Source organism: Rattus norvegicus, chromosome 13, assembly GCF_021556685.1.
Source record: "Rattus norvegicus strain SHRSP/BbbUtx chromosome 13, alternate assembly SHRSP_T2T, whole genome shotgun sequence".
Classification (NCBI taxonomy): domain Eukaryota; kingdom Metazoa; phylum Chordata; class Mammalia; order Rodentia; family Muridae; genus Rattus; species Rattus norvegicus.
In genome coordinates, this window is record NC_141546.1 from 44,870,787 (window position 1) to 44,898,740 (window position 27,954).

General features: G+C 45.5%; 1 protein-coding gene and 1 long non-coding RNA gene across 7 annotated transcripts in view; one reads left to right on the plus strand and one right to left on the minus strand.

Annotated features, from left to right (window-relative positions):
* On the plus strand, positions 1-27,950 carry Pigr (polymeric immunoglobulin receptor). Of its 4 annotated transcripts, XM_087580054.1 has the most exons (13): positions 1-129; positions 1,082-1,153; positions 5,572-5,654; positions 8,052-8,149; positions 17,015-17,359; positions 20,098-20,751; positions 21,973-22,305; positions 22,841-23,173; positions 24,011-24,203; positions 24,594-24,715; positions 25,091-25,222; positions 25,391-25,449; positions 26,464-27,950. In XM_087580054.1, exons 4-13 carry the CDS (start codon positions 8,077-8,079, stop codon positions 26,557-26,559), a joined length of 2,340 nt encoding a protein of 779 aa, XP_087436180.1. In that variant the 5' UTR covers positions 1-129; positions 1,082-1,153; positions 5,572-5,654; positions 8,052-8,076; the 3' UTR covers positions 26,560-27,950.
* Positions 668-27,954, minus strand: part of LOC148001598 (uncharacterized) — a 36,632-nt gene continuing 9,345 nt past the window's right edge. For 2 of the 3 annotated variants that reach the window (XR_015635882.1, XR_015635883.1), the window contains exons 3-5: positions 3,665-3,792; positions 2,829-2,862; positions 668-1,564 (exon numbers count right to left, since the gene is read on the minus strand). This is a non-coding gene — a long non-coding RNA (uncharacterized LOC148001598). Of the gene's footprint in view, positions 1,565-2,828; positions 2,863-3,664; positions 3,793-5,804; positions 5,890-27,954 lie in introns of those variants that run through there. The other variant, XR_015635884.1, reaches the window with a different exon arrangement.

Consider the following 27,954-nt stretch of genomic DNA (forward strand, 5'->3'; position numbering starts at 1 on the left):
AGAGCACAGTTTCAGTTTTGACAGCAGTCACCAGTGCCTCCCTGGAAGCTTCTAGAAGGGCAGGGGCACACACTGGCTGGCAGGCTGTGCCCGAAACTGAATCACCTGGAAAGAAGGAAGTAGCTAAAAGTAAGTGTGCTTCCTGGGATACTGGGATAGGATGCTTCTTGGGATATTAGCTTAGGTGATCCACCGCTTTCCCAGTTATCAGCCTCACAGAGAAGGTGAGGAGGGCAGGGCAGATGGTGTGACTGTATGTCACAGGGAGTCCAGGGGTAGATCCCAGTGGTCCAAGGAAAGGCAGGTATGTACACTGGCATGCCTCAGCCTTTTCTGCAAAATATCGTAGGTGAGAAGAAAACATCTGTTTCCCCTTAAGCCCTAATCCCCTTATCCTCCTATAGTTGCTGACTTACACAGTACCTGATCTTTCCAGCCTTAATCTGTAAAATGGGAATTTAAAGATAACAGTTGTCACTGCTGGACAGAGTGGGTCCAAAGGAGAAAATATGTGTAAAGTGTAGCAATCTAGTAATAAGTTGGAGGCACCTTAATTCAGTTCCACTACTCAAGAATGAATTGAGATCTGGATGCAGGTTGCACAACAGAGCACATAGCCTCGGCTACCTTTTGGAGGAGGCCACATTCAATTCTTTTTTTTTTTTATGGGCTTCTCTGAGGCTCTAAAATCATTTCTATTTGCAATCTAGGCTTGCCTCCCCATATTCGTGCCACTAAAAACAAGTATGCATTGCGATGTCACTCTGCCCCGCTTTAAATGGAGAGCAATGTCCCTGCAGAGTAATAGAATAAGTAGAGAGCAGAGCCACCTCCAGGGTGCAGGCAGCAGCCCTGTGCCCGATGAACCCCCTGACCCAGCACCTAAGCAACCACCGGTCTCAGCCCTCGCAGCCTTACCCCATCCCGACAATATTCCTAAGCCAATCCCAAAGGACAGTACCACCAGCCTAGCTTCATCCTCGGCACCGGCTCCATTTGTGTAACTGCCACTATACTTCGATCAAGGAGACACACACATTTTGTAAGACACTTTTTATTAACCCTCTCCCCTTCTGCTAAGGGATGTAGCGCTTTCTTGACTATCAAGAGGGATGTGCCAGTGCCGGAGATTTGGGGAGAAGGCATCTATCTGGTAGGTGAAAGTAGAGGCTTGGCCATGTGTGAATCTTTCCACTCATGCGTCTGCCTGCCCTGGATGTGGTGTCGTAGTTCAAAGAACTGAACCAGGAGTCAGGAGAACAGCCAGCTCTGTGACCACCACCTGCTTCCCAGCACATCTCTAGATCTGTGGGGTTCATTCACAAGAAACCCAATCACTTCAGCTTTTCGTTCAGTAAATCCACTTTCCCTGGGGCTTCACAGCTTCATCTCCTTCCCACACCTAAACACCAAGGAGCTGGGGAGGGTAGACAGCATTTCATCTCACAGTTGAAGCAGCTAAGTCTTCATGCGTTAATGTGAAGGAAGTAGAGTCATCCAGCAGTTCCAAACAATATCTTGATACACCCTTTCTGATATGGTTTTAAAGGTCCTTTGAGATCACCTAGCAAAGCAAGCGACTTAACTTAAAAAAATACATGCAACTAGAACACACTTTTAATCCTAATACTTGTGGGGCTAAGGGGGAAGGTTGGCAGGATTGTGAGTTAGAGGTCGGTCACACAGAGACTCCATTTCTAAAGTAATTAATTAATTACAGGTTGAGTATTCCCGAATATGTAATTCTAAAATCTGAAATGCCAATATCACACAAGCAAAAAATTCCACACTAGTTCTGGGCACCAATTATATATATATATATATATATATATATATATATATATATATATATATATGTATGTATGTATATATGTATATATGTGTGTGTATGTATGTATGTATATATATGTATATGTATATGTATATATATATATATATATATGTAATTTTCTTCAGGGTATGTTTAGACTTGGATACTATTCCCAAGATATCTTATCAGATATCTAAAAATAGCCCAAAACTTAAAATGGAGACCACTTCTGATCCTAGCATTTTAGACAAGGGACGCTCGACCTATACATGTTTGCACTGGGCTCAGCAGAAAACATGACTCTGGGTACACTGAAGCCAGGATCCCAGAGTCGCTGGCATCGACACAGCATAGCAGGAGTGGGAGAGCTTTGGCATAGATGTAACCAGACTCAGGAAACAAAGGTAACACTCCTCACCCATGCCCAGTGCTAAATAAACAATGACCAGGGTTTTCAGGAAGAAAGATCTCCTGGCACCAACTCCAGGTCCGGTGACTCTTCATGAGAATTGCCTTTCCAAGGAGAGAACAAATTGACTCTCTTCTCCAAAGCTGTTCTGTCTGCCCCTTCCTCTTCCTGCTGGTTCCTCTAGCAGCCAGAGCCCCTCCAGCACATCAGTCACTAAGCTCCTATGCCCTTTTGTAATATTTATTTTTTATTACTTTAGTGTGTGTGTGTGTAGTGTGTGTGTGTATGTGTGGTGTATACATGTGTATGTGGTATATATATATATATGCATGTGTGTGATATATACATGTGTATATACATGTGTGTATGTGATGTATATATGTATGTGCGTGTGTGTGGTGTGTATATGTGGCATATACGTGTGTGTATGTGTGTGCTATATACATGTGTGTAGTATATGCATGTATGTGTGTGGCATATACATGTGTGTGCATGCTGTTCAAGTACACAGCCCGTACCTATCATGTGAGAGCCAAAGATCTACTCTGAGTTCTGGGTATGTTCCTCTCCTGTTCTCACTTGGGCACTTACCATGGGCAGATGACTTACCTGTTTGCACTTTAGGCCCTGCTTCCTGGGGTAGCTGTGAGGATTAAAAAGTTAACATCAAATGAATAGCCTAGTAAAAGCACCAGTGGAAGGGGAAGCCCTTGGTCCTGCTAAGACTGAACCCCCAGTGAACATGATTGTTGGGGGCAGGGCGGTAATGAGGGGAGGATGGGGAGGGGAACAACCATAAAGAAGGGGAGGGGGAAGGGTTAGGGGGATGTTGGCCCGGAAACTGGGAAAGGGAATAATATTCGAAATGTAAATAAGAAATACTCAAGTTAATAATAAAAAAAAAAAGTTAACATCAGTAAAGGTCTTGGAAAGAATTCTCATGTGTTCTTTTAACTCAGGCCACAATGCTTGTCTCCAGAGTCATGGTGCTCGATCTAAATATAAATAGCTCTCTCCAAGTCTTGATAAGATGCCCAGCTAAGAGTCTGCTAGTCCCCCTTCACTCTTTGACCCAAAGAAAGAGAAGACCTCAATGATTTTGTAGGGGAGGTGTGGGCGAATTAACACTTTTAATCCCATCACTCTGCAAGGACTTTGTTATTTGATCTGTAGAACAACCCTCTATGATAAAGAATCTTATTCCCTTTGCAGAGGAGGACCTGTAGGCTCAGTTTAAAAGCCCACACAGACCCCAAGTGACAGAGTTGAAAGCTAAGTGCTATCTTTCCCTCTGTTCTCCCATAGAAAGGCAGTTCCTTTCCAAATTAGAAGAGTCTGAAACTCTCATACACATTTTATAGATGAAAGCATTGTGTCAGTATATTCTACCCGAATGTTAGACTTTTATTCCTTATCCTCATGAGAGAATGGAGGGCTGGACCTACCAGTTTCTCTTCCATCCCTAGCACTCTTCTTTATGTGCCAATCTCCAAGCTCATGCTACTCTGTGCTCTACTCCTGGTCTGTGAGAGGTGAAAGTGATAATCCCACATGGACGTAGGCAATGCTCTTCCTGGAATAGGAGAAGGGACTATTCAGTTCCTGCCAAGGAAGAAATAAAGAGAAGCCAGTGCAGCCAAGCCGTCCCCGCCCTATTCTTCTCAGCTTCAGGTTGTCTGACTGTTTCAAGTTCGTACTCATGAGATGCCAGAAAGTGTCACGCTTGGCTTCTGGTGTTCTTAACTCGTGTTCTATTTCTCCTCTGTAGCTCCTGGAGTTTTGGGAACTCCATCTTATCTTCTCCTGGGCTGTGAAAACTGTAGGCTGTTTAGGGGATACAGGAATAGATAGCTTACTAGCCAAGCTAGTAGGGCCCAGGTGTCCCTTCCTGTAAAGAGGAACTTTAGAGATTAGATGAGCAAAGGTTTGTCCAACAAGCTGAAAAGCAGTCACTTTAACCAAAGGGGAGCCAGCTAAACTGGGTTTATGAGGAGGGGGGTAAACTCTACTCCGTTGTGGCCGTGCTTCTGCTCCAATCTGCAAACTTGAGGAAACAAACTCAGTAGAACACAGGCAGCCTGGAACATCTCAGCCACATCAGTGGAAATACAGCTCAGCCCGAGTTCCAGTGCAAGTATAGTTACTATACTAGTGAAATAATCCACTCAAGAAAGTTACAGAACACCACACTTATTTAGCCAACTAAGAGCACAGCAAGTCCTCTAGTGGGCCGAACAAAAGTAGGCCTTGCCTGCGAAAAGACTCTTGGTGCCCAGACAATACATAGAGGGTAAGGTTTTCAAAGTCAAAAGGTTACAATCACACCATACTTGGTGTAGGCTGTGGGTCTGTACAAAATAACCCTTGATCTTGTAAAACATCACACAAACTCATCCCTCTAAGGCGTGGTTCCCAACCTACCTAACGCTTTGACCCCTCAATACAGTTCCCCATGCTGTGGTGATCACTGCCCCCCCCCATACAACCATAGAATTACTGTTATCACTACTTCATAACTTTAATTGTACTTCTGTTATGAATCATAAATGTAAATATCGGATATGCAACCCTGTGAATCAGGGTTGTTTGAGTCCCAAAGAGGTCACAACCCACAGGTTGAGAACTACTGCTCTAGAGGAACGAAACTGTTTCCGTATATCAGAATCCTTTCTCAGCATAGAAACAGGGCCCTTTCGGTGCTGTATAACACTTCATTAATTGGGGAGAGAAGCCATTTGCTAACAGGAAAATGTAGCTCCCAAGTGGAGGTGAAGAGTCAGGACAACCTTACCTTTCCTAAGCTATTGCTCCAGCATATTTCTAACCCCAGAGAACTGATCTCTGGATTCACGCAAGAAGTGATAATAGACTCATGGTCCGGTTCCAATTCTGATATAGGTCTTGGGGTCAAGAATCCCTGGCCTTTAGATCTCCCATCTGCACCAATAAGATAATAGCATTTATCCCCCGGGATCTGCGGTAATACATTAAATCATGTATGAGAGGAGCCTAGGAAAACATCTGGTGTGGGGTGCAACAAGTAAGTGCTTTCTTTGCTGTTTCTTTCCTTTCTTAGATTCAAATCTAATCGCCCTGCTCTTGGGGCCTCCCTAAGTTCTAGATCACCTGGACTTTGGGAAAGGTTTGACTGAGGTGAAAATGACTTAAACATTGGAGTCTTTTCAGCTGCTACTAGAAAACCTGCTCCAAATTTTAGCTCTAATTTGAGAGAGAGAGAAAGAGAGAGAGAGAGAGAGAGAGAGAGAGAGAGAGAGAGAGTTCACATTTAAAAAAAAAAAAGTCTCCTGCCCAAAATGGGCCTTGGGAGTAGACTCTTATCTTTCTTGCCAAGGTGACCCTCCCTGAAGTTTTCCCTTCTGAATGTGTGCACCCAGTGCTCTCACACCTGACTTGGAGCTACACACAAAATTAGAGGTATGCATGTATCTCCCTACTTCCAAGCTGATCAACCTAGCCATCTAAATGTGTCACAAAATGATTATAAGCCAAGGCAAGAAGTCAGGTCCCTGACCATGGAAAACCTGCTACCTGTTCTCTGTAAAACAGGAAAGTCAGTTTACCTACCCAGAAGAGGGTAGCATGCCCAACTGGTTCTGCTTCATGAATATTAGAACTCGCTTTTCTAGTCTAGGACATGACTGAGAAGAAGGGATAACCACCATTAGTTTGGGCTCTTAAAAGCTGTAAATGTTTGGCCTTCCCACCTGTGACTGCACCCAAGACCAACACAAGGGGCAGGTCCTGGGGACTTGGCACCACCCGTCCCAACTGTTAGGGAACAGATTGGCCTCACAGCTGCTCCTATCTGGAAGCTTCTGGCCACTCAGATGACTCCAAGCACCTGATCACATTCAAATTAAGCTCAGTTTGGCTAAGGTTCTAGGAGTTTATTATTGACTGGGTAAGAAATCACGGGCCATTAACCCTGATAAAACAGCCTTTAGTTACCATCTGACACCCATGTCTGTCCCCAACCCTGCCCTCACTCTTCCAAAGAACTAGAGGAACAGAATAGCTTTATCTCTAAGAGGAAATAAAAGGGTTTCTTGCAGGGAAATTCCCTTGGGGAAAAGAAATAACTAAGATAAACAACTCTATTGCCCTTGGCTCAGCTGTAAAGGGAGTCTCTGGGAACCCGCAGTCAGGGGCAAGCAAGGAAGAGATAATACCCAACCTGCCTTCTGCTTACAGTTTCCTTATCTTTATGAGAATTCATTATTGTCTATTATCATTGTTTTTCTCCTTTAAAAGCTCCATCAACTCATTCCAAAGTTTAAAGTCAGGCAAAGTCCCCAAAGTCTGTTGGAAAATGGGGGAGTCCCCTCTCCTTTCTTCTGTCGTCCTCTTGGCTCTAGAGTCTAGAGTATAGTCTGGGTCCATGAGATAATACAGCCTCGAATGGGCCCAAGCTTCAGTCCTTTCTAGCCCTGGACTATGGACAAAGTCCACATGGGTTGTCTGTGTCCTACATCTCTTTCTGACAGAACTCAACGGACAGGAAAAGTGATATCTCCATTTTGTCTCTGACCCTATCATGGAATCGTTAGACATCTTGGGCAGAACTCATAATCTCAAGCTCTTAATTTTCTTGTGATTATGTCTTTCTATCTGTCTTATTTCAAGGGTACTTGTAAAACTCAAATGAATCATTTTGGGTCTAGAGGAAACTCTAACTCCCCAAACTCAAAAAGGCAGTCCAAATATCCAGAAATGGTCTCAGCCTGAACTATAGGAGGCTGTCTGGTGGCTTGACAAAAGTCAGCGCTCCTCAGGAACTTGTAACACTGGTTCCACTTGTACCAAAAGGAGTCATTTCCCTCACCTCTGGTAGAAGGAACATATGGCTACCTGTGGTACCTATTAACTTATCAAAGCTCATGCTGGCCTCGAGGCTCCTTCAGTATCTAAAGAACACACCCTAGCCCCTTCCCTACCCTAAAATCCCTCCAGCTCATGGGCTTCTTTCTTACAGCTACTCTTTCTCCTTATAACCCTGCTATTTTTGCTATGTTTTTATGTCTCCCTCTGTCTGTCTCTGTCTGTCTTTCTGTGTCTCTCTGTGTCTGTTGCGCTCTCTCTCTCTCTCTCTCTCTCTCTCTCTCTCTCTCTCTCTCTCTCTCTCTCTCTCTCTCTCTCCTCAACAAAAACCTTCCTCTTAACCATTCCATGGAATGGTCATGCTATCAGTTTCAATAGGCATTGTAGCATCCAGTAGAAGTGTAAGATCAGAACCCTGAAGCAGAGGAGAGGCTGACAGAATAAATAAGCCAGACAAGCCAGGGCTCAGATTTCCCCCAGCCCCACTTTACCCATTCTCACTTTTAACCCTTTTGTGACATTCACACGCTTTTGTATCCTTTTACAAACACCAGACTTGTTTAACTCTTCTTCCTGTCTCAGTTTGCTCAACACCCACCCCAAAACACGTCCGCCTCCTTCACCTCCATGGGTGTAGGGAGGGGAACTGACAGGGAAAGACAGGACCATGTTATGGTGTGCCCAATACTGAGTCCCACATGGCAACAAAGAACACCATCCGCTTCCCTCACCCAAAGGAGCATGCAGCCTAGGTAAGAAGACAAAGATACTTACAACTATTGAAGAGCAATTAAGAGCATGTATTGGGTAAGAGGATGGTTTTTATTGTAGACGAGGGAAAGAAAGAGGAGAGGAGAACCAGGAGTCCTTAGCTCTGAGGAAGAACCATCTATGCATCATTTCTTAATTCAATAGGATTTACACAATTTCTGGATACGGAAAGCAAATAGGTGTTACAGAGGAACTTCATCTACATGGGTTATTGTCTTTCAGCATCTTATACAAGAAGTGAACCAACATGCCGCAACCTCCTTGGAAGCCACAAGCGATGAGGCTCTCCTTGTTCGCCCTCTTGGTAACTGTCTTCTCAGGTAGGTCTGATGGCCCCAACTCCCCAGCTCAAACTCTTTCTGGTAGACTTCTTGATCCTGACTTCATGGAGACCACACACACACACACACACACACACACACACACACACACACACACACACATATCAGAGTTACCCCCAGCAACGTCTCTCGCAAGATATGTATCCCTTTAAGACACAGTCACACAGGGCCAATGCAGAAAAGGCATGGCTAAAATCATCCGATAAGCACTGGTAATCAGAGACAGAGATGAAAATGCCTAATTTTAAGGCCAGGAGACTGGTAAAGGGTCCACTCTAGAGGGAGGAAAAAAAACAAAACAAAAAAAAAAATGCTGACCTCAAGCCAAATATCTTTTCTGAATTGTGTCATTTAGGGGAAATTAACTAAATTAACTAATTTTCCTGGTCCTTAATGTTCTCAGTGTAAGAAAGGAAATCATTTACAAAGGGAAATTATAAATCAAATGCAGAACATTCTACGAAAGTAGTGTCAAGATGCCACTAGCTTACTACTGATTGTCTTTAAAAAGATAATTGTTTATGAGTTACTATTGTGGAATTCAGGACCACAGGAAAAGACCACAGATGCAATTTGGATTATAATTTAGCTAAATTTATTATTTTTTTTTCTACCAAGGCAACCATCTCTAAGTCAAATCAGAACCGTGCCACACCACCAGGATGGGGAAAAGGTTTTAAAGGCAAACACCACGATTACGCCACTTGTGTGGAATGTACAGCTAGGCCAAGAATTGTCCCTCTCCCCCAGCCACATGAGGAACTGTTTCACTCCCCACTCCCACAGCTACACAAGAAACCGGTCCCTCTGCCCACAGCGATAAACAAGTTTGCAGAAACCAGAACAAGCTGTTAATCATTTCACAAAAGTTACACAGTTTAGGAGAGGAGAAAAGGGGTTGGATCTTTTAGGAATTTAGGTCAGAAGCCAATGACCACTAAAATGGGCGCCTGTTACAAAATGGAATTTTACTAGCTACCACATTCCCCATGCCTGCTAAGGTACGGGTTGATAATGAACATGTAGGACCATTTTAGCATGACTGTTTTTTATTTTCCTTTCTTTAATGTATGTTCACCCGCGGTCCATTTAAAATTCCAAGGCTGGTCATAACACCAAGGAGCAGTAGAAGAGTAGGTTCGGCAAAGGCAGTTGAAGTAATCCAAGAGGCACCATATTGCTATCAACTAGGGGCCTGGCAGACTCCCTCGCCCTTGCATCTAAGCGTTTCTGGACCATGCTTAATGGTTCTAGGATGACTCCTGTGTCGTGAGCATAAAAACAGGTTTTTCACCTCATGCAGCACAAAGACTCCCTCCTTAGGGAATAGCAAATGTCATCCTCAGCCGTCCTATAAAACCACTTCTGTTAAGGAATCCTACTTGTTTTTCTAGTTGTCCAGCAGAATTGTTGAGGCGCTTGGTGTCCTGGTCTTCTCTATTGTTTAGAACTTTGAAGTCGTGGTCTTGAATAATTAAAGCCGCCATTCCGAAGGCAGCCAGGTCTTCCTCTAACTAGACCTTGGCCCTCACAGTGGGAGTATCCTATATACACAGGCTACTGTTTTCTGAGCTCCTCTACAGTGTACACATCGACTTGGGGAAGGATATAGGTTAGAATGTAGAGATTTCCTTCCTGTGGCCAAAACTCTAGATATTCAGCAGTTATGCCTCCAATGAGGTCAAATGTGCAGGCCCACCATGTTCTCTAAAGGAGCCAGGAAGTGCATTCTAATGTATTCAGACTCTTCTGTGTACATGTGAGCACTGTGGGATTAGCCACAAAGGGAAGCTGAGTAACTGTAAGTTGAAGATGTTAAACAAGTACCTAGTCCTTGGAGGTCTCCTAGGGCAAGCTTACTTTCCTCTGGTTCACAATTTAAATTCTCAGATCAGGTGGCAGTTGGAGTAACTGAGAGATTGACACCTATCCCCCTTTAAAATGGAGGCCTAGAGCCTAGGCAAAACCAACATTCACTTCCCAGGTTAGGGAGGATATTCATCAAGGTGTGTGTAATGTCCCCCAAGCTTGAGGACATTATCAACATAACCCGATGTTGACTTACGTCCTTTTGAATTACAGTTGAGGTTGAGTCTATGACCATATAATCTTTGGAGGAGACTGAAGGTTGATTTATTACCATGGGCGTAGTGGTCCAAGGAGAGAGGACAGGAAGGGGAGACACCCTCCTCTTTGGTAAAAGAGGCAGCTGGCTTTTTTTTAAACATGTTTTTGGTGTTTGGGGGGGTTGTTTGTTTGTTTTTGAGACAGAATTTCTCTGTATGGCACTGGCTCTCCTAGAACTAGCTGTAGACCAGGCTAGTCTTGAACTCACAGAGATCCGCCTACCTCTGCCTTCTGAGTGCTTTCTCCAACAAGCTCGGTCTCACAGCTTGCTTCAGAACAATAATAATCTCCTTCCTGCTGGTGGTAATGGACTGGTCCATCAGCTGGACATAATGGAAAATGGTTTCATTTACTATATTTTTATCGCATCTTGGGAGTGACCACCACATCAACTCAAACATACTACATTTTAGAAGTGATCGATCCTCATCTTTTTTGTCAGCCTGGACTGAATACCCCTTAAAGGGTCACATAGATCAAATATAAAAAAAGCAGGGAAGGCATTTTGGAGAATATGCATTATTTTTCTAGTTGCTGACCATGGATAAAAGATGCATGATCCTTTTGACAACTCCCAGTCCCAAACCTTAACATTTTCAGTGGGCCAAGTATAAAAGATATCTTTCAAGATTCCCAACATTAGTATCTGAGTCTTGTGAATGAAATGCACCTTTAGGGGCAGATGACAATTTTGCATTACTCTCCATTTTTCTCCTTTCTTTTGACTGGTCGTGTCCATCTTTAGATGAGAGTGGCGGATCTAAGCCTTAACCCCCACTATCTCGATGGCTGTTGGTGTTGTCACGGTCACTGGATATGGCCCCTTCCTGGAAGGTTCAAGGTTCTGCTGGGCAGGCAAAGGACACACACCAAGTCCCTGAGCTGGAACCTGTACTCAGGGGGTGGTGGCGCGGGTGATAGGTAACACGGATATCTTGGATCATCTGTTGCAATGCTTATGAGGACTCGAGGAAGAGTAATTAGACATTTCAATAGTCTGTGGCGGCTTTCTCTTTGCAGGAATAAGTGGAGGCTACGACCAAAGATTATTTCAAAATGTGTCGCTTATCCCAGTTGGGGGAAACTCTGATTCTAAAAATTACAGTAGGAAGTTGCTCTAACCACCCCTTGCCAGTTTCTGCCCAGATTTAATTAATATCTCTATTAGTCCTGTTAACTCTTTCTATCTGTCCTGAACTCTGGGGTCCACAGGAGCAAGACTATTTACAGTGTATTCTAGCATTTTAGTGCTTGAGAGACTTTGACCATGAAGGTAGGCCATTGTCAGAACCCAAAGAGGGAAGAAGACCAAATCAGGAAATAATAATCCCCGTCAGTAACTTTTTAGGAACCACAGTGGGTGTATCTGACTTTGTGAGAAATTTTCTATCTTGGAAAAGTACCTAAAAAACCTAGCAATTACAGATAACCAAATCTTGTCAGAGTAACTTCTATAATCCAACTCCCAGTGTTCTCTGGAACTAAGCCCCTTCCTTGAACATCCTGAGGTGCTATTGTTTCTTCTCTTGGATTCACCTCGGCACAGGGGGCACATTGTGGGTAATTCATTCAACTCCAACTCTTTCATGTAGGTGACTGCGAAAGCACCTGTCCCTAATTAATTCTTTTAATTTGGTTGATCCCATAATGGCTTTGAGAGAGGAGGAGAGGACCCCAAAGCTTCTGGTAGAATGGGGGCCCCATGTGGAACATCTATGAGTCCTCAGTTTTAGTGAACTCCTACTGTCTGGATCATTTTTCTTCCTTACTGATGTACACATGTGGAGGGCCTAATGTTGAGGTGGCCTCACTTACTTTGTGACTATTTTTCTCACTTTAGCATCTGTAAATCTGTTGCCTTGGTTTTCTACCAAATCTCTTTTTGTGTCTCAGCAATGGATAATAGCAAACTTCTGTGGCAGCCAAAAGCTTCTCCTCCTTGTTTTTGATCTTTTCTGCAGAGGTCAGCAGGCCCCACTTCTGGTACAAAGGACCATGGGTATGTTGCAAAGGTGTGCAGCCTATGGTACAGATGTCGACAGTGCCTAGGTTAAGGCTTATCAGTTCTACCTTTTGGGCTGATGTCCCTTGAGGCAGAGGTTGCACCCAGATCACCTCTGAGTGTCACTAAAGCCCCTCCTGCATACCAGAACCCATCCCGTACATAAGTGCTTCCATAGGTGAATAAGATTGTATTTGTCTGCCCAAGGGGCTTGTCTCAGAGGTCTAATGGTCCATACCACATGTGATTGATGGCCTGGGCACAGTAATGCACTAGCTGTTCTTCAGGGTCAAGTAGGAGGGAAGCTCGGTTTAACCCTGCAGAAGGTGAGAATCTGATCCTGGGTGCATCTAAAAGAAGAACCTGATGGTGGATGAGATGAGCTCTGAGGCTCCTCCAAGGAGCATCTCAATGGAGTGGGAAACTGTGACAACCATTTCCTTCCTATTCCATGGTTAGTTTATCAACGGTCTCCTTTAACAGCAGCCTTTAACATTAGTGCTGTGGCAGCAATGGCCTGGATGCAAGTTTGCCATCCTGCTACAATGGGATCTAGACATTTAGACGAATAGGACACAGGCCTTTTCCAGCATCCAAAAGTTTGAGTCACTGTGCCTCTTGTCGTTCCTCCACAAACAACTGGAAGGGTTTATCAATGTCAGGTAGCCTGAGCACTGGGACTCACATCAAGGTTTCCTTGAACCTTCGGAAAGCCTCCTTTTCTTTGCCCTCCCAACTCAGGGGTATCATTTCCTCACAGGCTCTTGTATAATGGCTTTGCTATTTCCACAAAGCTGGGCACCCACATTCTGCAGTTTCTAACTGTACCCAAGAATTCTCTCACCTACCTTTTACCCTGTGGCTCAGGGATATCCAGAATAACATGGATCAGGCTTGAGGGCAGGGTCCTCTTGTTGCTGCCCTCAATGCAATTCCCCAGATAAGTTACCTTATTAGAGCACACTCAGGCCTTTTTAGCAGACACATAGTAGCACAGCTTCTGAAGCCTTTCAAGGTTCCTCTGTGGGTTTTTTGTTTTTTGTTTTTGTTTTTTTTTTCACTTCTCCAGGTAGGGTGGTGATAAAGAGATCATCCACATACCGCAAGAGGGCGACATTCAAGTACCCTTGGAGGCACTCAAGCAGATATGCATTGAGAACCTCATCAGAGGAGGGGAGTTCTTAAACCCCTGTGGGTAGTCAAGTCCAGATTAATTGGCCACTGAACCCTGACTCACGGTATGTCCATTCAAACACAAATATTGGTTGGCTCACAGGTGCCAGAGGCAGAGAGAAAAAGACATCCTTAACGTCTAAGATGTCATATATAGTTTTTCCTTGATCTAATAGAATGAGCAAAGCATAAGAATTCGGTACTGTCTGGGGATAATGTCCACTCTCTTACTACTTCTTTTAAGATCTGAACAGAAAGATAGTCTTTAGTGCCTTAATGACAAGGAGCAGAGGAGTCTTTCAAAGGGAGTGGCAGGGAACCAAAATACCGGCATCTCTAAGGCAGTTGACACTTTCTAATGCCTGCCTTAGCTTCTCTTGAGATAGGGTACTGCTCTACCCTTATAGGCAAGGCTGAGCTTGAGAGCTGAACAACTGGTGGCCGGAATGAGGCCAGTCCAGGGGAGTTGGTTTCACATTCTAGGGAACATTAGCATTGTTAGGAAGGGGTCACCTGTTCCCAGTTCCTCATTACTCTTTTCTGTCATTTTATATTCTTCTGATAAAGGGCAAGTCACCAAGATCACTGGGCCTGGACTCCTTAGGTCCAGAATGGCTTACTACTTCTCATTGAGCATGATGGTGGCACCAAGTTTTCTTAACAAGTCTCTACCAATGAGGGTGCTCAGAACAGTACCTCATCCAGGGTTCACTTCTTAGGTGATGGTCGAAGCATAGGTTCCAGTCCCTGTGGTTCCTTGTATGGTGGTTCTTTTCCTTAGTAGGGGGGGCCAGGAGTTGAATTAACACTGAGTAGGCTGTACCCATAGAACCAGAATTCTACCCCCTACTTTTCCTGTGACCATGCGCTCCTGGGGGCTCATTAGTATAGAGCTTCAGCCCTGCCAGTCTGATTCTGTCATTTTGAGCATTTGCCTCCTCTTTCCTGCCTGCAAGTAGGGCATTTTTTTCCTCTGTCCTCCATCTTTGTAATATGTGTATTGGGCCCTCTCCAATCTGGATCAAGGCTGATTTGGTCTTCTAAGGTAGGTCGCCTTTTTGTTTTTATCAGGCACTTCTCTGAACATCACCACCATGATTCTGACCAGTCTTCTGTCTTTCTTCTCATCTGGATCTCTGCCGTTAAATGTTTCTGAGCAATTCCTAACTATGACCTATTCATTCCCTCAAGATGTTCTCATTTCTATAACTTCCTGTGAATATCTGGGCCCAACAAGTGACAAAAGCAATATTAATGTCCTGCTGGTTTCCAGGGCCATACAGATGTATAGAGGTAAACCTCTGGTAAGCTTCCTGGAGGTGCTTCAGGAGCCCAGCAAGAGAGTCATGATTCCCCTGAATACCTTTGAGAGATTAATTGGGGCCTCTGCTCTCATTCCAGTCACTAAGGTCTAGCAATATGTGTCTAGTGCCCCCTTATCTTGGTCAGTGTTGGGTTCCCAGTTTGGTAAAACTGAGGGCAATATTCATTCACATCTTTCCTCTGCATCTACCCTGGTTAACCCTGGACCCATCACAACCTTCCTGGCTTCAGTCATCTCTCTGCTCAGCAGTAAAAAAGATACTTAGAAGCTACCTACAATCATCCCAGATGGGTTGGTTGGTAAAGAAAATAATTTCCAACAAGTCGATGAGGGCTTGAGGCATATCAGAGAAGGGAGGGTTCTGAGTCTTCCAATTGTACAGGTTAAGAAAATAAAAAGCCATAAACTAGATAAGGAAGTCAGGATCTCTGCTCCTGGTAAGCCTCTTGTGGTGACAGGGATTGGAGCCCAGTAGGGGGTGCCTCTCTGAGAGGGAAAATAGCTGAGATCTTGCTTGTCTGGGGTGGAACCTAATCCAGCACACACCAAGTGCGTGAAGTTGAGGGCAAAGTAGGGTAGATTCGTGGGACTGTCGGTGCATGGTCCCCCTCGTAGATGGCTGGATCCTGGACTGGTAGGGGAAAATCCATCTCCACAGGGGCCAGTATAGAAAGATCAGGTATTTTACTTAGGTTTCTACTCAGCCCTTGGCTTATTGACTTGGTAACTAAAACAAAGGAACCTTGTTTTAGGGCACAACGCTTCAGCCATAGAGGGGCCTTAACAAAGAGAGTGAACCAACAATCAATATAAAGAAACTGGTGTAGCTGACTAGGAGTCCCTGAGACCATGTGCCAGACTCTCTTGGAAATCTGGGGGTTGAAGGACCCTGCATCTGGCTATCCCACATAAAAATAAGCCATTCTAGTTCACGGAGAGTGGGTAGCTTTCTAGATGATATCTTAACTCTACAGTCTGTTCACAGAACTCCTGGAAGTGTTACAGCTTATAGCTCATCAGAGACGTGTCCGCCTCCCGTTTCTGTAACAAAACTCATAAGCCCGCCAGACAAACCGAATCCACCAAACACAAGCGATATAAAAAGGCAAAACATTCACACGTTCAGAGGAGTCAGACACATACATTGAACACCTTCACTTATGTGCCCAAAACAAAACAAAACAAAACAAACATAAAACAGCCAGGGGTACAGGAGGACATCTTCTCTATCTCTGGAGACTGGATCTACAATCACATTCAGTCTCCTCCATGTCTCCCCAGATGTCAGGACTTCCCAGAACAACTCGCTGATCAGTACTGTCTTGAGCAACAATCAACAATCAGCCAACAATACTTGCTTCCACTTTGCTTCAGTTTGCAAATTTGCAGTGGTCACAGTCTGGGGAACCCCAGGGCCTCCAAATTCACAAAACTGCTTGCCCCATATAGAACTGTTTGCCCCTGGGCCTCCAAATTGTGGTACTGTCTAGCACCCGTTCATGACTAGTGACTTTTTAATTTGTAGCACCCATGATCTCAGGTGCCCCCCAGATCTCCAAATCTGCTTCAGACTTGCCCCTGCTTGGGTCTATCCTGGATCCTTGGCCCTGTGTCTAGAGTCTCCCAGAATCTCTCAGGGGCCTCCAAAATTCTTGTGGAGTTTGATGCCACTATAAGAGAAGACCACGGACTCAACTACAGATTAGAAGTAGCCAGATTTATTATTTCTGCTAGCAAGGTAGCTAGCCTCACCTGACCAGATGGAGAGAAGGGTTTTAAAGGTGAACACAATAATCACTCCACTTCTGCAGAATTTATAACTACGTGAGAAACTGCCGCTTCTCCTGCCAACAGTGATAAGCGTGTTTACAGAAGCCAGAGCAAACTGTTAATCATTTCAGAACAGTTGTACAATTTAGGGGAGGAGGTTAGAACTTTTCGAACTTAGGTCAGAGGCCAACGGCTACTAAAGTGGATGCCCGGGACAAAATGGAATTTACTTACTTATCACGTTACAATTAAAATTGAACCCAATTATGATTAAGCAATTTACTTTTGTAAAGTGTAAATTCATTTACGTCGTGTGATTGTAGCATCACATAAAAACTAGGGAATACACATAAATTAGAAATTTCATTCCTCGGCATGAGCTATGTGGATCCTATCAGCCTTCTCAACCTCTATCAGTTTTTAGAGCTCTTGCCTTTTGTTTCCACAGGGGTCTCCACACAAAGCCCCATATTTGGTCCCCAGGATGTGAGTAGTATTGAAGGTAACTCGGTCTCCATCACGTGCTACTACCCAGACACCTCTGTCAACCGGCACACCCGGAAATACTGGTGCCGACAAGGAGCCAACGGCTACTGCGCAACCCTCATCTCTTCAAATGGCTACCTCTCGAAGGAGTATTCAGGCAGAGCCAGCCTCATCAACTTCCCAGAGAATAGCACATTTGTGATTAACATTGCACATCTCACCCAGGAGGACACTGGGAGCTACAAGTGTGGTCTGGGTACCACTAACCGAGGCCTGTTTTTCGATGTCAGCCTGGAGGTCAGCCAGGGTAAGAATTCAGACATCCTGGGCTTCCGGGTAAAGCAAATGAAATCAATTCAGGTATGGTGAGAGAGTTTGCTGGCGGAAAATACCTCCTACAGAAGGGTTTCTTGACATGAAGTCCGAAGTCTCCTTCCTCCTGAGGCAGACTTTCCATAATAGAACATCAAGACATATGAGGAAATGGGTGAGATTTTCCATATCTTCTGGGTCTCTAACAAGCATCTCGGGCTTCAGTTGGTGACAGAAGGACAGTTTTTGTTATATTTGATAGAGTTGAGACATAACATCTGTCAGGTCCAAAGGAAACTCCTTTTCCTCAAATTCCGGATGACAGACAAAAGCAGGAATTCCTCAGGAACTCTTGAAACCAGTTTTCCAAAGGGGCCATTTCCTTTACCACTGACAGATGGGACAAATGGCTATCTGTGGTGCCTATTAGTATACCAAAGCGTATTAAAGCCTCCGGCCTCCTTCAGGAGTACAACTACCTCTTAGACATTTCAAAGCCCATGCTGGTATCCTGACCCTACACTGAACTTCCCTAGCTCATGGACCTTCCTCTCCCCCACCTATTCCTTTCTCCCCCAGCTACTCCTTTCTCCCCCAGCTATTCATCCCCCCCAAGCTACTCCTTTCTTCGTATACCATGCTATTTCAGCTACGCTCCCTGTTTTTGGTCCACACTTTCTTTGCCCCACTACACACACACACACACACACACACAGAGAGAGAGAGAGAGAGAGAGAGAGAGAGAGAGAGAGAGAGACAGAGACAGAGACAGAGACAGAGAGAGACAGAGAGACAGAGAGTCAGAGAGTCAGAGAGACAGAGACAGACAGAGACAGAGAGAGACAGAGACAGAGACAGAGAGTCTACTCTGCTCCCACCTCTCTCCTAGTCTGCTAGTCATGTTCAGTCTACTACTTTCCCTGCTCTGGACTCTTCCAGATGCCTCTGGCTGTTCTCTCTCCCTCATGTCTACAATTAAAACCTTCTGCTTCATCATCCTTGGGGCTGTCATGTCGTTAGTTTATAGAACATCTGTGACACCTAACAAGGAAGAAAATACACCAAGAGCATTTGGGGCCACAAAAGGCTTCTCCATAAAATGGATTTTAGTGGGATCCATTGGTTCATTAGGATTATCAACATAAATTTCATATCTTTATTAAAGTCTAGGCCCCTGAAATGGTTGGTTTCTAAACACTGAAAGAAGAGAGGAAGAAAAGGGTGTTCTGCTAAGGGTTCACCATTGACAAGAGTTCTGCTTGTCTCAGAGTTAAAAGAAAACACTCAAGAGAGTGAATATGTGGGGCTTTGAAGGATACGCATCGCTCTTCGGGATGTGCGTGCTATCAACTGTACACTAAATAAGAAGGTTGTTTCTGTGCTCTGTGGATTCTTAAGAGCTGAGGGGTATTCACAGTTGACCCCTTCTGGATACCTAGAAGAATACTACAGATACTGGGAATACAGGCTCTGATCCCAATAGCAGGCTCTGCTTCACAAGGCAACCCAAAATATTTGGACTATAGTTTTAGACAATTCCCATTCAATTCTGTTTGTTTCTATACATGTTAACTTGGCACCTACCAAAACTCGATGCTGTTCAAGCAGAGAAGAAAATGTCTCCATTCTCCAGTCTACAGAGGTAGAGCTTAGACTAGACATAGTGACTAATGAAGAGGTTCAGCAGGACATGGAGAAGGGAGAAATTAGCACCAGCTTACAGAAACCCTTCCTGAGGAGATGGAAGTCAGGATGGGCCCTGACAGAGGGAGGAGATAGATGGGTAATTACTGACCTCACTCACAAAAGTCACAGCCAAGACCTCAACAAAGGACAGGGTAACAAGAGAATACATGGCTTCATTTAACTAAGTTGGTTTTTTAAATTAATTTATTTATTTTATATGTATGAATATTTTGTCAGCATTTCTGTGTATAATATGAGTTCCTGGTACCTTCAGGGGCCAGAAGAGCTGTCAGATCTCATGGGACTGGAGTTGTAGACAGTTGTAAACCACCAGGTGGATGCTAGGAATTGAATCCTGGTCCTCTCTGGAAGAGTATCTAACTCTTGATCTATCTCTCCAGAGCTCCATTTATTGAAGTTTTACATTCATAGGAACCTTCACAATGCCCATGTAAATATAGGATTTAATCTTGGGTTTTTTGAGGCAGGAGTGGTCAGATAGAGATGAGATAGGACGAAATACATGTGAACTCTCGTGGAAGCAGTGTAAATGGAAAACCCAGAAAGGCCCATCAGCTCAGATTCTCCCCGGCCCCTCAGCGCTAGTACTTCTTGTTGGAGTGTGAGGCAGACTTGGCAATGAACACCTTAACATATAGAATGGTAGGTCAGGAGGTTCTTTCTGGACAGCTTTTACAAAAAAAGAATGGGAAGATAAAAGTAATATTTTTATAGTTTGTGGATGGCTTTAGGATAAAGGGGTCATGTTTCTATGGTCTGCCTTTGGGAAGAAGAATTCTCATTTCTATTGTTTGCTTTTGAGAAGAATGGCATGAAAACAAGGGCAGGGGGGAAATCAAAGTAAAACCTTTGCTTTGGAGGTCTTTTCTTTGGTGTACTGTTGTATAAGTTCCTATAGAAAAATTCGGACAGTGTTCCTCTAGGGAGGAGGGCATTCTAGACTATACAGAACCCTCACTGGTTATAACTAATGGCCCGATGTCACAAAACAAAAATTATAAATTACCCCTGTTCTTCATTCCACAGTTCCTGAGTTCCCAAATGACACCCATGTCTACACAAAGGACATAGGCAGAACTGTGACCATCGAATGCCGTTTCAAAGAGGGGAATGCTCATAGCAAGAAATCCCTGTGTAAGAAGAGAGGAGAGGCCTGCGAAGTTGTCATCGACTCTACTGAGTACGTGGACCCCAGCTATAAGGACAGAGCAATCCTTTTTATGAAAGGGACCAGCCGCGATATATTCTATGTCAACATTAGCCACCTAATACCCAGTGATGCTGGACTGTATGTTTGCCAAGCTGGAGAAGGCCCCAGTGCTGATAAAAATAATGCTGACCTCCAGGTGCTAGAGCCTGAGCCAGAGCTGCTTTATAAAGACCTGAGGTCCTCAGTGACTTTTGAATGTGACCTGGGCCGTGAAGTGGCAAATGATGCCAAATATCTGTGTCGGAAGAACAAGGAAACCTGTGATGTCATCATCAACACCCTGGGGAAGAGAGATCCAGCCTTTGAAGGCAGGATCCTGCTAACCCCCAGGGATGACAATGGCCGCTTCAGTGTGTTGATCACAGGCCTGAGGAAGGAGGATGCAGGGCACTACCAGTGTGGAGCGCACAGTTCTGGTTTGCCTCAAGAAGGCTGGCCCGTCCAGGCTTGGCAACTCTTTGTCAATGAAGGTGAGAAGTAAGGTGGGGTGGCATGGGACGGCAGGCAAGACACTAGCTTACCCCTCTGACATATTTCTTGATATTCATGTCCATCAGCAGCATCTACTTGCTGGAAAGTCTTGAACCAAGTACAGTGTGGGATGCAGTTGAGGAGAGCCAGAAAATGTAGCTTCTGTCTATCTTAGGCTAATTCCCAATTATTCTTCTGTATTATCAAGGACCTATTGATGGCTATCTCTGGCTAACAAGAATAAGGAAAGTAGAACCCCTTTGGGGGCCTGACTAGTAGATGGGATTCAGTACCAATGATAGACCCATGTTCCTCTTCCTACTCCAACCAACTCCAGAGCAAGTTGTACCCCATTTCTCTCACACCCAGGTGGAAGACCATTGGCATACCATGACCTTAAAGGCTTCCGGGAAAGGCAATAACCCAGCATCTAAAGATTCCACTCCCACAGCTCTTAGGGTAATTTGTTACACAGCATAAGCCGGTTCAGCAGCTAGACCTCCACGAGCCGTCAGCAAGACAGGATTCAACCCTTGCTCCTTCTCACCCTAAAGCACAGTGCGCAGACTCCTCATAAGAAGCAGAAAGCCAGTATTTGAAGTTCAAAATACCTGTTCCTATGACTTTTCTGACACAGTTTGGAGGGGGCTATGTTCCTGACACCGTTTTTCTATTCCCAACTCTGAGTCTTCTCCCCATCCCTGACACCTTCAGTCACCATGGTTTCTCCCTTGACGTCTGCATTAGCCACTGTACTCTCAGAGATGACTCTTGGGGTCTTTGGTTTGTAAAATTCATACCACATAGTTTTAGTTTATATTTTAAAGCAGACCTATTCCAAATATATTTTCTTAATTTAGGTACAATACTTTGAGCTAGTTTTTAGAATAAGAAATATATTGAATGCTTATTTAGAGAGAGATTTGATAAGAAATCAAAGGAGAGAGACCAGTATTATCTCTTAAATGTCTTCCATTACCTGTCGAGAATGAGGTGGGGAGAGAGGAATGAGAGACTCATTCTGAAGTCATTGGAGTCTGGCCTCCAGACTCTGGTTATAGATTCAGACACAAATAAAATTGTTTTTATATTCTCAGGAGGGGTTGGTGACTTGTCTAAACTGTCTCCATAGTGGATGTCATGGGGAGAAATGTTGCTTGGGGTGCACAAGGCTATTTGGTACATTCAGTCCTGTCACACCATCCCCGTCTGTATTTCAGAGTCCACGATTCCCAATAGTCGCTCTGTTGTGAAGGGTGTCACAGGAGGCTCTGTGGCCATCGTCTGTCCCTATAACCCCAAGGAAAGCAGCAGCCTCAAGTACTGGTGTCACTGGGAAGCCGACGAGAATGGACGCTGCCCGGTGCTCGTGGGGACCCAGGCCCTGGTGCAAGAAGGATATGAAGGCCGACTGGCACTGTTCGATCAGCCGGGCAGTGGCGCCTACACTGTCATCCTCAACCAGCTCACCACCCAGGATTCTGGCTTCTACTGGTGTCTTACCGATGGTGACTCTCGCTGGAGAACCACGATAGAACTGCAGGTTGCTGAAGGTGAGCGCAGATCTACACCAGGTGGAGGGAGGAGGCTGAAGACCATCCCGATAGCAGCAGTCACGTCCCCTAGACATCTTTTCTGCTATGCTATCTTCATCCATACAGGTGTAGGAAGGACCTTCCTATCCAGAGGTCACATTTCCACACCTGTGACCAGCACCCCAGGTTCTTTCAACCATCACTTGCCACACTTCCCGGTATCGGAAGGATTAGCCTACTTTGCATTAGGTAGATATCCGCTGTAGAATATTGGACATGGCTCTTTGTAGAGTAAGAGAGACAAGCAGAAGCCAGTGAGCAAGGCTGTATACTACATCAGACTCTGGATTGATTGATATGATGGTCATCAATTGTCATCCTATTAGCATAGATTTCTGCTTCTTACGTATTCAGAATAATGTATTACAATGCTAACTTCAGGGGCAACACACACCACACACTGAAGCCACCCCTCTCCTTCCCCTGTAGCATCTCCAAGTCTCAATTTCTGTGTCCATGTCTTCCTGCCACTCTCTCTCCCCCCTCCCCCCAGCTACAAAGAAGCCAGACCTTGAGGTGACACCACAGAACGCGACCGCGGTGATAGGAGAGACCTTCACAATCTCCTGCCACTATCCGTGCAAATTCTACTCCCAGGAGAAATACTGGTGCAAGTGGAGCAACGACGGCTGCCACATCCTGCCGAGCCATGATGAAGGTGCCCGCCAGTCCTCTGTGAGCTGTGACCAGAGCAGCCAGATCGTCTCCATGACCCTGAACCCGGTCAAAAAGGAAGATGAAGGCTGGTACTGGTGTGGGGTAAAAGAAGGTCAGGTCTATGGAGAAACTACAGCCATCTATGTAGCAGTTGAAGAGAGGACCAGAGGTGAGTCCCAAGGGCAGTCAGTGCCAGCACCCATAGCCTCCCATGATCGGGGTAGTCCTCAGATTTTCCTCTAAGAGGGACGGAGTAAGAGAACACCAGACTGAAGCCCCCTCTCCATCCAGCGATCTTACATAGCAGTCTCAGAGTCAGACTCATATCAGTACACTTCCTCTTCCTGCATCTGCACAAGACTGCTCACGAGTGACGGCCTGAAACCTCATCTTAAACAAAAACACTAAGACCCAGGACTGAGAGGATAGCTTAGATTCGAGCATGTGTTTCTCATCCACGATGCCCCAGGTTCGATTCCTGACACCGAAAGAAGAAAGAGGAAAGAAAACAATATTAACATGTATACAAGTTTGCACTCCCAGCCTCTGTTTAAAATGTCACATAAGGTATCTTACATAGTGAGGGCAGCTTAGCCCCTGGAAATCTCACGAAGTCTGTGTAAAACAAAACTGATTGAAGAGAAGCCATTGCCAATCTGCTGCCTAAAGGCAGCCCTGTCTCACTCTGCTCCTGGGACAGGATTTTGGTGCTGTGAAAATCTCCCTGTCAGCCTGTTGTCACAGGTGGATCTGTTACCTACATCCTTGATGCCAGAAATGAACTTGATGACCAGAGGGTAGAGACTAGGGTAGAGGTAACCACGGTGCGGAAGCAGCATGAGTAGAAATAGTGTCTGGGGATCTAGAGAAGGTTTTCACCTCCAAGTCTAGTGCTAGTCCACCTCTGGAGCTTTCAGATCCTACCCCGCGATTTCTCTGTAACCCACAGGCTTAAAAGCACAGAGGAAAACTGTAACCTGCTTTGTCTTGTTTTGCTCTGCTTCAGGGTCACCCCACATCAACCCGACAGATGCAAACGCACGTGCAAAAGATGCTCCAGAGGAAGAGGCAATGGAATCCTCTGTCAGGGAGGATGAAAACAAGGCCAATCTGGACCCCAGGCTTTTTGCAGACGAAAGAGAGATACAGAATGCGGGAGACCAAGCTCAGGAGAACAGAGCATCTGGGAATGCTGGCAGGTGAGAAGATTTCCCACACAGAGAACACTCCAGAGACCAAACTCCAAGTCTGGGTCACTAGAACCAAGTAGCAGAGTGTGTGTGAGAGAACAGCAGATGGTCAGCTCTCACAGCCTTCGAGTATGCTTGTCAGCAGAGGAGAAGGAGCACAACCCTTCTTTCATAGCTGGAACCGTCCAGTTCAGTATCTCAAGCCCAGAGTATAAAGAAGGCCAGGTCCTTGACTTGCTGGTTCAGGGCAGGGGTGAGGAGCTGGCCCTTATCAAAACAGACTTGAAAACTACATCAAAAATATAGACGGGGTCGGTCGGGGAGGGCTCTAGCTGGGGTAGCCTAGCACATGCTAATGATCTCGCTCTCAGTAATGGGCTGGATTAATCCCTCTTGCAGTGCTGGTGGACAAAGCGGGAGCTCCAAAGTCCTATTCTCCACCCTGGTGCCCCTGGGTTTGGTGCTGGCAGTGGGTGCTGTGGCTGTGTGGGTGGCCAGAGTCCGACATCGGAAGAATGTAGGTGAGTACCCAAGATGCCCCTCGCCCCATCTCCAGCTCAGCTAATCAGTTCTGTGACTCTGGTATGCCCCATTCTATTCCTCCGTGTCCCAGTGGCTCAAGATAGGGCACTCACAACCCCCTCACATGGCTGATTTAAACTAGATTAAGTTCTGTGAACTGAGTCACAGATTGGCAAAGGCCCCAGAATCTTGACCACCAAGAAAGGGAGCCAGACTGTTTTCATTTTAATTTGGAGGTAAGCATCAAAAGGTAGCACTCCTTGGTGTCCCACTTGCTAAGGCATATGCCAGGTCATTTCAGAGAGAGCAACACACCCTGCTCTCCTTACCCATGGCCCTACCCCGGCACTGACACCGACTCTTCTGCCAAACAGACCGCATGTCAATCAGCAGCTACAGGACAGACATTAGCATGGGAGACTTCAGGAACTCCAGGGATTTGGGAGGCAATGACAACATGGGCGCCACTCCAGACACACAAGAAACAGTCCTCGAAGGAAAAGATGGTATGTATCTTGAGAATGCCCAGGTTTGGGGAGAACAGAACTGGATCTGTCCCCATCCAGGAAGGAAGAGAAATGGGTAAGGGCTAAGAACACACACACACAAACACACACACACACACACATGCACGCACACTCTCTCTTTCTCTCTCTCTCTCTCTCTCCATACAGAAATAGAGACTACCACCGAGTGTACCACCGAGCCAGAGGAATCCAAGAAAGCAAAAAGGGTAAGGGAGAAGGAAGGATGTCCCAGTGCATGATGGGGAATTCAGACTGCAGTTGGACATCAGGACCAAGTCACCTCCGCATGGAGTCTGACCGCCCCCCTCCCAGCCCCCAAACAGGGAAGATGCTATAAATACAGTATCCAAGAGGCCTTTCTGAGGAAGAGACAGGCTCTTCAGGTGTGGGTGCTGCTGACATAGCTGGAGCTTAAGAAGGAGTGGAACACAGCTGTAAGCTGCGAAGCTGTGAAAGATCTAGTCACGTGTGGAGAGTCCCATGTTAGCAGTGAGGACTGAGTGGGTGGTCTTCCTGAGCTATGGGGCCCTAGGGTCTTTCCATGGTCACACATCTTCCTTGGAGGGTTTCCCCAGGATTGTCCTTTCTCCTGAGGAGGCTGGAAGGCATTCATTGATGGTGGGCTTCTTGATCATTACTAGAAGCCCTTGCCCACCCCAACCAGTATCATGAAATCCCAGAAGAGGCAACTCCTACCATTGGGATGCAAACTGCCCTCCTATTTTGCCTTCCTAAGGTTCCTTATGATGTCCTTTTGCTTCTCATCTTGGAGCACTGACACTATCTACTGTATCTGCCCCTCCTTATACCATCAAACATCATGCATTTAGAGAATTAGCCTGTGGAAGTCAGTCCTAGAGATGAGTCCCTGCCAACAGAACAGAGCTAAAATGCTGCCCCTCTAGTGCAGTGGAGGAAGAAAACACAGGATACCTTGGTGGACAACAACCTAGGCCACTTTGCCTGTAGACTACAAGAGCATAGCTTCTGGGGACAGGCCCCACCAACAGTGTTCCATCCTGCTTTGCATAAGGGGGTAGTGAGACAGTGGGAGATATTTTTAGAGGCTACAACTTTCCATTTCTCAAAATTTATCTCTTCCTGGGGGCTGGCTAAGAGTGAGGTCTCAGAAGTGTGTTTTGCTCCAGCAGAGACGGTAAACAGATGTATGTCCTTTCTGTCACCGGCCATCTACTAATGCCTCTTCTGTTTCTTCCTAGTCATCCAAGGAGGAAGCTGACATGGCCTACTCAGCATTCCTGTTTCAGTCCAGCACAATAGCTGCGCAGGTCCATGATGGTCCCCAGGAAGCCTAGGCAGTGCTGACCACCTACCCCTGCCTGTGACAATCAACTTGAGAATCACATTGATCCACTCGCAGCCCACCCTCGCCCATCACCCAGGCTCTTCCCTCCTGTTCTCAGAGGTGTGCTGGTTCCTCCCTCAGTCGTGGAAGCCTGGCCTACTTATGCCTGTTTAGGAGAGAGCGTGAGGAGTTCTTTTTGCTGTTAAAGAGTAAGGTGGAAATGAGTTGAGCCCAAGAGGTGTCTCTGAGAGACGAGGGTTCAGAGCAGGGGCTCATTTCAGGAGGAAGAGCCATTTGAAGCCTCTTTATACACATATGCTAGGATGTCAGGATAGCTCTTCTCCTCCATCTCTCCTTTCTTCTCTTCTTGATTCAGACAACAGATCCGAAAACTCACTAGGCTTCCGGTGTCTACTAAATGCTGAGAGTCAGGCCACAGCCTTTCTATAAACATCACTGGAAGAGACACCACCTCGTCCCAGATTCTGTCTTTTCCCTAAGCTATCAATCATTACCGGGGATTCCCTTTGCCTCTGCACCTCATAGGCAACAAAAGAAACATAAGTCCTGCAGTCTAAGGCATACCCAAGCCATAAGGGCACCACGAGACTCAGATGAGAAGAGATTTTTCTCCAGAGTACTCAGTGAGATAGACTAGTGTCAAGCCAGATGGGGCAACTCCTGGCTCTTGGCCTGGGACTTGTCTTCAAGATCTCTGCTCTTATTAGAGAAAGAACTTTAGCATGAGGAAAAGTAAGAGAAAACAAGTTACATGGGCATGGTGGTGTGCTCCTGCAATCCCAATATTAAGAGGTTAAAAAATAGGACCAGAAGTTTAAAGTAATCCTTGGCTACCTAGTGAGTGTAAGGCCAGCCTGGAATCAATAAGAGTTGGTTTCAAAGAAGCAGGAGGAGAAGGAGGAACAGGAACAGGAGGAGGAGCAGGGGGAGGAGAAAAAGGAGGAGGAGGAGGAGGAGGAAGAGGAGGAGGAGGAGGAGGAGGAGGAGGAGGAGGAGGAGGAGGAGGAGGAGGAGGAGAAGAAGAAGAAGAAGAAGAAGAAGAAGAAGAAGAAGAAGAAGAAGAAGAAGAAGAAGAAGAAGAAGAAGAAGAAGAAGAAATTAGAAGAAGAAAAGAAGAAGGACAAATGGCTCTTTTCTGGTCTCACCTTTTCCCTTCCTGTCACTCATGTGGACCTCAGATAAGAGCACAGATACTCTCGACCTCTTACATTTGGAGAGTTTTGAGCAGACAGGAAGAAGACGGAGCCTGGGAGCAGCTGTTCTCCAATAGTCAAATTAAGACTGTTCCTCTCTGAGCTCTGTACTTCAACCAGCACCTTTAGGCAGAAGCCATCAAATCAGAAATGTCTGTTAATAATTAAAGTCTATGATTGCCACCAAGGAG

Bases quoted from the DNA above. Each gene is read 5' to 3' on its own strand.
- Pigr (XM_087580054.1), top strand. From the start codon at position 8,077: ATGCCGCAACCTCCTTGGAAGCCACAAGCGATGAGGCTCTCCTTGTTC. The intron at 17,360-20,097 runs GTAAGAATTCAG...TTCATTCCACAG, and splicing joins CAGCCTGGAGGTCAGCCAGG to TTCCTGAGTTCCCAAATGAC. The intron at 25,450-26,463 runs GTAAGGGAGAAG...GTTTCTTCCTAG, and splicing joins AATCCAAGAAAGCAAAAAGG to TCATCCAAGGAGGAAGCTGA.